Source organism: Pyrus communis, chromosome 12, assembly GCF_963583255.1.
Source record: "Pyrus communis chromosome 12, drPyrComm1.1, whole genome shotgun sequence".
Lineage (NCBI taxonomy): Eukaryota > Viridiplantae > Streptophyta > Magnoliopsida > Rosales > Rosaceae > Pyrus > Pyrus communis.
In genome coordinates, this window is record NC_084814.1 from 19,427,264 (window position 1) to 19,438,184 (window position 10,921).

The 10,921-nt window shown below is 38.6% G+C and overlaps 1 protein-coding gene and 1 pseudogene across 1 annotated transcript; both read left to right on the forward strand.

The window, feature by feature from the left end:
* The first annotated feature begins 10 nt into the window (after positions 1–10).
* On the forward strand, positions 11–4,845 carry LOC137711492 (E3 ubiquitin-protein ligase ORTHRUS 2-like; annotated as a pseudogene).
* Positions 4,846–5,534: 689 nt separating this feature from the next.
* Positions 5,535–7,482, forward strand: LOC137711514 (mitochondrial import inner membrane translocase subunit PAM16 like 2-like). The gene is made up of 5 exons (XM_068450752.1): positions 5,535–5,632; positions 6,055–6,127; positions 6,614–6,701; positions 6,876–7,006; positions 7,114–7,482. Exons 2-5 carry the CDS (start codon positions 6,125–6,127, stop codon positions 7,240–7,242), a joined length of 351 nt encoding a protein of 116 aa, XP_068306853.1. The 5' UTR covers positions 5,535–5,632; positions 6,055–6,124; the 3' UTR covers positions 7,243–7,482.
* The last annotated feature ends 3,439 nt before the right edge of the window (positions 7,483–10,921 follow it).

Below are 10,921 nucleotides of genomic sequence, written 5' to 3' on the forward strand. Positions count from 1 at the left end.
CACCACCTCAATGGCGCAAGTTAGCCAGCTTCCCTGCGACGGAAACGGCGTCTGCATGCTCTGCAAGTCGACCCCGCCCGACGCCGAGAAGCTCACCTGCAAGACATGCGTGACCCCCTGGCATGCCACCTGCCTCTCGGCCAAGCCCGAGTCCCTGGCCGCCACTCTTCAGTGGGAGTGCCCCGACTGCACCTCGATCGCCAGCGACGCTCCTGCATCCGTCCCGGCCGTGAATGCCTGCGTGGACGGCGGTTTGGTGGCGGCGATCCGGGCGATCGAGAACGACGCGACGCTGACGGAGCAGGAGAAGGCGTGGAGGAGGCAGGAGCTGATGAACGGGATGGCGACTGTGGAGGTGGAGAAGAAGGGAGCGATGAAGGACATCTTGGATGTGCTCAATGGGATTTTCAACTGTGTCTTCTGTTTACAGTTACCGGAGAGGCCTGTTACGGTACGTCTTCTTCCTTTTTTTGATTAATTTATTTCGAATTTTTAATTTTTTTTGTGTGAATTATTTCATTTTTTAGTGATTTTTTTTGTTTAATTTTTAGATGTTTGTGTGTTTGGATGGTGATAGTGCAAGTTTGGTTCTTCTGTGCTGTATTTTTTGGGAACACGTCGTTTTATGTTTATTTTTTTAAATTCGTTGTCGTTTTGCCTCTTATTTTTCCCTGTTTGTTGAATGCATTTCTTGTTTTTCTTGCATGGCAATTCTGTTTTCAAAGTTCATTAATTTTTAATTTTTCTGGGTATTTGAGTAGTTCTAATGGGTATTAATTTAATTTTATATAATTATATTTTTGCTTCTGATTACTTTTTTTTTTCTCAAACAAAGTTGGATTTTTTGCTTAAAAAAATAAAACTTTAATTCTAATCATATAAGCTCGTCAACTCCTTCAACAGATTTAGTTGAGTTCTTTAAATAAACCCAGATATAGAAATGATTAGTGGATTTTCACACAATGTTCTTCGATATTTTTCAGCTTTTGAATTTCCCGTTTTAAAATTTCTTTATGGTTTAACCCAAAAAATAAATAAAATTAAAATTAATGGTTGGTTCCGTAACGCACCATTTGTGTTGTAATTTCTTTGCTTTTTTGTTCACTCTGATCCTGAAATTCGGGTCTTGTGGTCCCATTATCTTCAGTTGATGAGACCACATCATCCGTCATTACAAGGTTTTTTATTATCTACATTATTTAGTTTAGGATTATCTTGAATTAATTTATCATTCGTGTTTAATCTTTCGATTCGATGCATTGATAGTTTTAGTAGATTGCTGTACTGATATAGGTAGATTATGTTAATAATGGCATGTTTGTGCTCTTAAATCCAGACACCATGTGGGCACAATTCGTGTCTGAAGTGCTTCCGGAAATGGGTTGGACGAGGGAAGCGTGTTTGTGGAACGTGCCGCGGTCGCATTCCTCTCAAGATGGCACGTAACCCCCGAATCAATTCTTCACTTGTATCGATCATACGTCTGGCTAAGTTGGCAAAGGCAAGTGGAACTGGGGGGCCTGCTCGGGTTTATCATTCTCTACAAAATCAAGATAGGCCGGACAAGGCGTTTACCACAGAACGTGCCCAGAGGACTGGAAATGCTAATGCTTCAGTGGCAGGATATTTGTCACGATTCCGGGAGATCACTTTGGACACATTCCTGCTGAAAATGATCCAGATAGAAATCAAGGTGTTCTGGTTGGTGAATGCTGGAAAGATAGGCTTGAATGTAGGTAATGGGGTGCACATTTTCCCCATGTTGCCGGTATAGCTGGGCAGTCTAATCATGGTGCACAGTGAGTTGTGTTTTCGGGAGGCTACCTTGACGATGCGGATCATGGAGAGTGGTTCATATACACTGGGAGGTTTGTCATTGGATCAACCACTTAAACGGCACATTCTAGCTATTCCGTTTCTCTCGGATACTTTTTTTTTTTTTTTTTTTTCCTTTTACTTTATTTATGTTTGATGCCTTGTTTACATGGATGTGCATTGCAGTGGTGGAAGGGATTTGAGTGGTAACAGGCGACCAAACAAGAAACAGTCTTTTGACCAGACTTTTGATAAATATAACAAGGCTCTCCGACTTAGTTGCCTGGAAGGTTATCCTGTGCGGGTGGTAAGATAATTGCAATGTTCTAAATTCCCTCTCTGATAACCACAACTTATTGTTTTATTTTCTGTCTTTGGGACGTTTGCAGTTAGATATGCTGTGTTAAGACCTGCTAAAAGTTTGAATTTTGTTGCAATAATTTCCCTTGAGCATAATGTGTTCGACAATTCTATCATTTGTGGTGTTCTGCATACTGATTAATGTTTTGTATTTGTTGCCTTCCATTTGATAATTAGGTCTCACAAGGAGAAGCGTTCCTCATATGCCCCTACTGAGGCAGTTGTTCGGTATGATGGATGCTACAGAATAGAAAAATGTTGGCGTAAGGCTGGAATCCAGGTAAATATGTGCTATCCCAGGTGATGGAATTGCTTCATGGGTTTCTATATTTTCCTGAACAGATTTACTGAAACTGTTTTTGCTCACCTAGGGGTTTGGAGTCTGCCGGTACCTTTTTGTCAGATGTGACAATGAGCCTGCACCATGGACGAGGTTTGGTTTAGTTTCTTATGTTCACGCCCTCTTCCATAGAACTTTTCACTGGATCTTTCCAACTGGAACTGCAGTGATGAACACGGTGATCGACCTAGACCTTTACCTGATATTCCTGAGGCTGAGATGAGGGCAGCAGGAGATATAACAGTGAGGAAAGAAAGCCCAGCTTGGGACTTTGATGTAAGTTATTTTAATTAACTGGATTTTGAATATTTTGTTCGACTGCTTTCGCGGGGGGGGGGGGGGGGGGGGGGGGCACAATGCCCCTGAATAGTCTGTAGTCACTAAATGTTTACAGTTAGTCATTGTGCTCTGATATTGTATGAGATTATCTAAACTATGCTGTTCAATGTTATCTGGAAAACGATGGTCGGTGGACATGGATGAAGCCAGCACCCGCCTGTAAAAAGCCTATTCTAGCATTCTGTCCTAAAGCTCTAAAGACGACAAGGAAAGCGATGATGAAAAAAGAAAAAATGACTGTTCGACAGAGGCTCTTGAAAGGTCTTTCTTTCTCTCTCTCCTACCCCCATCCTCAGCCCTTCTACTACATGACTGCACTCACTAAACACAGTATTATGTTGTCTTCCTCTGGTCTCGCACGTGTAATCAAAATTCGAAACTAGTTAGACTGCCGTTATAGATTTGCTAAAGAGGTTTGGTGTGGGCGATAGGAGCTATTTGGAAAACAGAATATTGCTCAGTTGGCTGATGGTTTTTCTACAGACTTCAATTTAATTTAGACTCAGTCAACTGGTTATATCATTAAATTTGCTTAGACTGTAAGATCATTCATCTCATGCTAATGTATATTTATCTTGTTCTGCAGAATTCAGCTGCAAAATTTGCCGGGAGGTGATGACCGCACCAGTAATTACACCTTGTGTTCATCACTTTTGCAAGTCGTGCTTAGAAGGTGCTTTTGCTGGCAAGAGTTTTGTGACAGAAAGAAGCAGAGATGGACGGTCTCTCCGAGCCCGAAAGAATGTAATGAAATGCCCTGCGTGTCCCGCGGATATCTCTGATTTTCTGAAGAATCCTCAGGTTTGTAGTTACTCGCGCATTTTTCTTTTTGTTTCATGGGAAGATCAGATCATTCTTCCTTACATTTTTTTCCTGCCTGATTGATGAGAAGATGGAAGTGACAGTAAGACGTGCTTTTGATTAATTTTGAAATATGGACTGCTCGTAGGTAGAGTGTTCTTTTGATTTTCGTCTTTTATCTTATCAGAAACCAATGAAACATTACGTTATTGAAGTATTAACTCCTTGGCAATTTTTTTACTGTATCTTGTGGGATTAAACCTGGCAGGTGAATACAGAGATAAAGAATATGATCGAATCACTAAAAGCTCTGAATGAAGAGGAAGAGAAGGTGGATCCAACTGAGGTGTCAAGTGATGAAGACGATGAGGATCCAACCGAGGAGTCAAGCGAAGAAGATGATTCTGACAATGAAGCTACTGATCCTATGTCTGACGAAACAGGAGGGAATGGCAACGGGCAGACTTCAGGAACGAAGTCTCCCACAAGGAGTCCCAAACGTGTGAAGGTTGATGCTGGTAATTACTCATCAAAGACCGATGATGATGGGGAGGCAAAGGAAATTTTTGGTGCCCAGATTGATGGTTCGAAGAGAGATCCTAAAGAGAGCAAATCTGATGCTCCTGTTGCAAAGCTTGGGAGGAAACCTGCCGGTCAGGGAGGTGCTGGAGCAAAGTCCAGGGGAAGAAAGAGAACCAAGGAGGAAGCATTGGGTAATGAAGAAGGAAATGGTTCACTAGCAAATCCTCTGCAGGTGCAATCTGATGAGGATCCAAAAGAGAGCAAGAAGCCGGCTGCAAAGCGTGGAAGGAAACCTGGCGGTCAGGGCGGTGCTGGAGGGAAGACCCGAGGAAGAAAGAAGGCTCAGGAGAAAGAAGCATTGGGTGGAAAAGAAGGAAATGGCTCCCCGTCAAGGCCCCTGCAGGTCCAATCTGTTGAGGATCCAAATGGTAACAAAAAGCCAGCTGCAAAACGTGGGAGGAAGCCTGCTGGTCAGGGGGGTGCTGCAGCAAAGACCCGAGGAAGGAAGAAGGCTCAGGAAGGAGAAGCAATGGATGTTGATGATGGAAATGTTTCACCAACAAGCCCTCTGCTTGTGAAGGCCAATGATTTGGAGTGATCGGTTGACTTGTGCTGCAAGGAATGTTGAACTTGGAAGGGTTATTTCGGTGCAGCAAACAAACTTTTAATTTGGGAGTGCTCAAGTGTTCATACACATGCTGGTTTACTTTTGTTCCTATTAAATGTGTAGATTGTTCTCAAGGAAAGAAAGGCAATTATGAAATAAAGTACATGTTTTTTTTTGGTAAGAGTACAAAATTTTTTTTTTTTAATACAAAATAAAATAGTTAGCATAAAAGACAAAACTTTTGTTTTGTTTTCTTGTACAAAAAGAAAAAAAAGGATTAAAATAGTATTTTAATAGAGAGATTGCACAAATACCATCTCGACTTTTGTTAGTGTGAGTATTTCCACTTGAACTTTTATTTATTATTTATTTACTATTAGACTTTGCATTATGTTGCAATGTATTGCCATCTTGAAATTTGAGTCTTAAGTTGTATTTGTTAAATTAACAAAATTTCTATCGGAATGTGGTACATTACAATGTAGTACAACCTTCAGGTGATAAAAAATAATAATGAAAAGTTTAGGTGGTAAATGCAACAACAACAACAACAACAATAATAACAACAACAAAGCTTTTTCTCATTAAGTGGGATCGGCTATATGAATTTTAAAACGCAATTGCGCTTTGTTCTGTGCTACGTCTTCCGGTAGCGTCTCAATGTTCCAACTGAAGCCCAACCGGAAGTTTAGGCCCAGTCCAGTTTTTTAAGCTCGGTGGTTGGCTTCTTTGCCAAGGCGTACGACCTGCCACCCCTTCTGTACCTGTAAAACCCCTCTCCACCTCTAAAACCCTAACCCCTTTTCCTTGAATCGCATCCCAATCCCTGCGACTATCACGTTTTATCTGTAAGTCCTTTCTCTCTCTCCCTCCCTCCCTCCCTCTATATTTTATTATGTATGTCCATCGATCAATTGTTTCCTTTTTCTCCCTAATTTTTCTGATATATGTATATTTCATAAAAGTTGATGTACGATGCCTGAATTATTTTGCCGCAAAAGAACTGGGTGAAAATTTTGAACCAGAATTCTGACGCCGATGAACAATGTGGAAAGATGGTTTTGGGTTCATGGGTGTTTGGGTGTGTCGATTGGGTTTGTTGATGCACACTAGAGTCTATTACGAAACGGATTTATCTCGTAAAGAATTGGGATTTCGTCGTAAAAGGATGATATCATGTCCATTAATGCTACGATTGTTTAGTATTTCTGTATACATTATCTAATTGTCACGCGCTGAGCGGAACTTGGTATATACTGTGCCACTGCAGGTTTCTAAGATCCTGACAGGTTGCCCCGTTTCAATCTTTCTTGGTTTTGCTCGCTTCTTCTTCTTCGGTGATGGTATGTATTCTAGATATCTTTTTCTCTTCAGGCCAATCAGGCGCAACCGGATACATTCTTCACTCTTAATTGTATATAAGATTCTTTTGTTGACCCTTTATGAGACGGGTGCTAGTTTTGATTCGATTTTTCCTCCTGAACATGCTGTCTACTGAATATACATATAACACAACCAGCTGCCAAAAAATCTAATGATGTATCTGTTAACGTTCCAAAGCTTCTGAATTAAATAACATCTTAATGAACTATAGCCCAAAAGTCCGCACGATGGAAGAAGAGAGGTTTCAACCAGCATTTAGAGGGAACTGAAACCTGCAATGATGCCTAAAGCGAATGTTATGTATAAGCCGCACTTCCTACCTGTTATAATCTCAATGTTATCCCAGAAGACAACTGAGATCCTAAAATTTGACAAGATATTCACTTTCTTCCTGCACCAATAGTGCAATCCTTCTCATGTAGTTAAGTTTTATTTTGTTTGTACAGGCTGCAAAAATTCTTGCCAACGTGCTTGTGATGGGCTCAGCAATAGTGGGCAGGGCTGTGCTCCGTGCATACCGTCAGGCAATCTCAAGTATGCTCTCTTGCAATCCCAAATCTAGAGCTAAAACCTTTTGGATATATTATCGTTAACTCTAAAAAGGCACTAGTGTACTTCGTGTTCAGGGTTCTTGCATCTTTGTAAATCATAAGTGTACGTTCTATCTGTATTTGAAGATAAATTTCTTTATGTTATCACTGAATGCAGATGCCTCAAAGAACGGTGTTGCTAACGAAGCAGTAAACAATATTAGAAGAGCTAGCAAAATAATGGCTGAACCAGAGGCGAGGCAGGTTCTAGGTGTCACGGAGCATGCATCATGGGAGGAGATCTTGCAGGTTTGCTCTATTCATTTTCTCTGTTGTTTTCCCTGCATGTAAATGTCAGCGTCGAATCTTCTGAGAGGTGTTAATCATTTCATCATTGAAACAATTTCTTTATGAAGAGGTATGACAACTTGTTTGAGCGGAATGCCAAAAACGGAAGCTTTTATCTTCAGTCAAAGGTCCATAGAGCTAAAGAAGTCTTAGAAGGTGCTTATGCAAAAAAGGCTCAGGGAACTCCGGATGCGTAACTTGTAGGCTCACAATATTATTTCGCTCCGGTTACATTATTCTCAGCATTTAATGTTAGGGCTGCTGCAGTATTCTTTTGATCTCCACACGGTATGAAAAATTGGCGGTTACCAAATGTTCCTCTGCTTATTTCGGTCTTATTCTATGTCATGCTACTGTATTCCTGTTGTATATGCTATTAAACCTCTGGTTAAACCGCCTAAATATAACGTTTCAATGTCATCAGAATCCTTTGTTTCATGATTTTTACGTGCCCCGATTGTTTTCGGTCGAGTATACGAAGTTTGCCAATTCCTAACTCTACCAATTATTACGTTATGAAAACTCCGCTGAAGCAATAACATTTTGTATGTTCCCAACTGTTTATGTGCAACAATTAGCCTAGCGGAAGAGAAAGGCAGAGTAAACAAGTTGATATTGTGGCCCAAAATCCGGTCTGGTCCGACACCAACTTGAAGTTGCACTGAATCTGACCCAGCTTAATACCAAGTCCGATACCAGCCCAGCCCATTAGTGACACTACCCTTTTTTCTTTTTCTTTTTTTTTTGTTAAAATATGAGAATTATAAATATGTGTAATTAGCAGACTGAGTAAGAGTTGAAAAAAGGATTCTTCACTTCGTTTTTTTCATTCAAAATCGTGCGTAAGTCTTTTATCTAACACGGCTCCTAAGTGATAAAAGAAATGAGAACTCATCTTCCTTCTTTTTTTATTACCTTTCATGGGCATTCATAAGACCGATTCATTGGTTGCTACTTAGTATCGGTAATAGATCTGAAAAAATATATAAAATATCAAATTTAAATATTTGTATCCTCTCAAAGTAAGAAACCATGGTAGATTAGAGTAAGAAATGATTCTCATATTCCCTTTTCATTCTTCTTCACACATATTTCTTTTGATTTTGGTTCTTGTGTGATGTAAGAAGGTGATTTCTGCATATCTATTTTTACTTCATACATGCCCTTTCGTAATTACTTGAGCTTTTTATTTGTTCAATCAATTAAAAGGGTGTGCATAAATCTTTTCTCTTAATTAATTAAACTTCAAAGCTAAAATTCAAATTGTATTTACATTTACATGAGTGAAATGAAGGAAAAAGTAAATGTGAAAGCCGAAAGGTTTGAAGTTTGGAGCCGACAAAACAAGTTGAGTCGGCTATGAAACGAACACAGACAGAAGCAGTAGACCCAGAAGTCAAACAGGTGATCCGTATTTGGCAATTGTCGTGGAGACTGGAGCTCAAGTCAACGCCAGCCCATATCTTTTTCTTTCGGCTCCAAACAAAATTGCCGCTTACTTACCAGTCATCTCACCACTCATACGAGGAGTGGAAAATTTACTCTTTTTGTCCTCATTTCTTTTGTTTTTTATTTTAATGACTTCGAGTTCAACTTGTGTTTATATTTTTTAAATGCAAAACCATTCATATGCTTGACATTTGTTAGAAGCATAAATTGGAGTTCTAATTCTTAATATTTGAATTTGATAAAATGTGGAGTAATGATCATTGAAACTAGTTTTATAAGAATTTTCATCAAAATTAAACATGTAACACACGCATATTAAAAAAACAGCATCAATGCAGTTCCTATTTATTTTTTAGAAGAAGATTACGTGCGTTTCACGCGCAAAATTTTTTACGGAAATTCTTAATAAGGTGAGTTATATATAATAAGACTTTGCTCCAAGTTTGAAATCAATGTGCAAGGAATATTAATGAACACCCAATATTTAATTAGGAATTTTTGATAGATGATGTTTTGGACATGGCATATACCATTATTGGAGGTATTCGGTAGTGGCGGTTGTTGCCTAAGATATGAATCCATCTGTTCAAGTTGAACACTGACCAAAAAAGAAAATTGAGAAAAATAGTAGTGAAACACAAAGATAATATAAAACTATACTTTTCACTTTTGAATAGATCCATTAATTTGGATATGGCACCATGGACTTTAGATAATATTTAATAGGGGAAACTTGATATGAATCTAATTTTGTGAGTTATTTTTTAGATGAGTCCAATTATATTTCATGTCAGTTTTTTTATTTTTTATTTTTTTATTTTTATTCATTTTCATACCAATTTACTCCTAAAATTACTTATAATCCCTTGATTTTAGGATTAGTATTTGTGATAAGTTTTACCTATTTGAGGTTTAAAGAATAAAATTCCCTTAATGATAGGATAATTGTTGGAATAAAATTACTTCCTATATATCTCCAAGTGAGGATACGTCTCTTCATTTCTTCTTCATTTATCTATTCTTTCTTTTTAGCTTGTTATCTAAAACCATTTTTTGTCACATCCCAGTCCACATAGCAAGATATTGTCCGTTTTGGGCCACACCTTCACGAATTTGTTCTTGGGTTTTGGCACGAGAACTTTCCAAGGGGTCACCCATCTTAGGACTGCTCTCGCCCAAACTCACTTAACTTTGGAGTTCTTATGGGATCCGGAGCCAATGAGTTCCCAAAATGCGTCTTGCAATGGGAGGTGAACATGTACATATAAGGCATAGATGATCCTCTCCCCTGGGCAATGTGGGACACTACAGTCCACCCCCCTTAGGGGCCCGACGTCCTCGTCGACACACTTCTGGCCATGGAATGGCTCTAATACCAAATTGTTACATCCCAGTCCGCATAGCAAGATATTGTCCACTTTGGGCCACACCCTCACGAATATGTTCTTGGGTTTCGCCACGAGGATTTCCCAGGGAGTCACCCATCCTAGGACCGCTCTCACCCAAACTCACTTAACTTCGGAGTTCTTATGGGATCCGAAGCCAGTGAGTTTCCAAAACGCGTCTTGCAATGGGAGGTGAACATGTACATATTAGGCATAGAGGATCCTCTCCTCTGGGCGATGTGGGACACTACATTTTTCTTAGTTAGGATTTATCATTTGCCTTGCGAATCTTCTTCTTCTTCTTCTTCTTCTTCTTCTTTATCATTGTTCAGTTTTCCTCTTCTCTTCTTAGGCTTCCACTATATATGAAACTTGATTCTGGTTGATCAAAGAATGGAGGTTGGTTGGCTTCTTTCATCAAATTGCTTGTTGTGTTCAAATTAGTTAATTTTGTGGTCAAAGTTGGTTCTTCATTTGAGTTGTATTTTTACTCAAATTAATTGATTTCATGGCCGATATTAATCTACATGTATCACAAGATTTTGTTATATAACCTACCTCTATTATAGGTAGATTATATTTTTCTATTTTTATTATCTATCTCTATCACAAATTGCTTCTATATGTTTTCCTATATTACATAGTAATTTATCTTGCTTATAGGTAGGTAAATTGTGTATTTGTACTTTTTAGTTCGTTTATCTACCTATTGATTAGATATATTTTCTTCGTTTGATATCTTACTTATAGGTATATGTACATTTATGTATACTAACCTTTTAATTGGGTTGTATATTTTTGCAACTTAATCTATGATAAAAATATTTTATTTATTAAAAGGTAAAGAATTGAAAAGTTTTTTAAATGTTTAGTAGCTTGCAGATGTTTAAATATTCAAAATTTGAAAACAAAGGGTAAATAGGTTAAAAAAAATAGTTAAGTGGAACTAAATCAGAAATTTCAAAAAATTGAACTAAAGCCAATAGTATGTCAATTTTTTGGACCTATATCTTAATGCCCCTATTTAATATGACCCATCAAC

Excerpts from the sequence above, each read along its gene's own strand:
- LOC137711514 (XM_068450752.1), top strand. Across the intron at positions 6,702-6,875 it reads ATACCGTCAGGCAATCTCAA|ATGCCTCAAAGAACGGTGTT; the intron begins GTATGCTCTCTT and ends CACTGAATGCAG. Across the intron at positions 7,007-7,113 it reads CATGGGAGGAGATCTTGCAG|AGGTATGACAACTTGTTTGA; the intron begins GTTTGCTCTATT and ends TTCTTTATGAAG.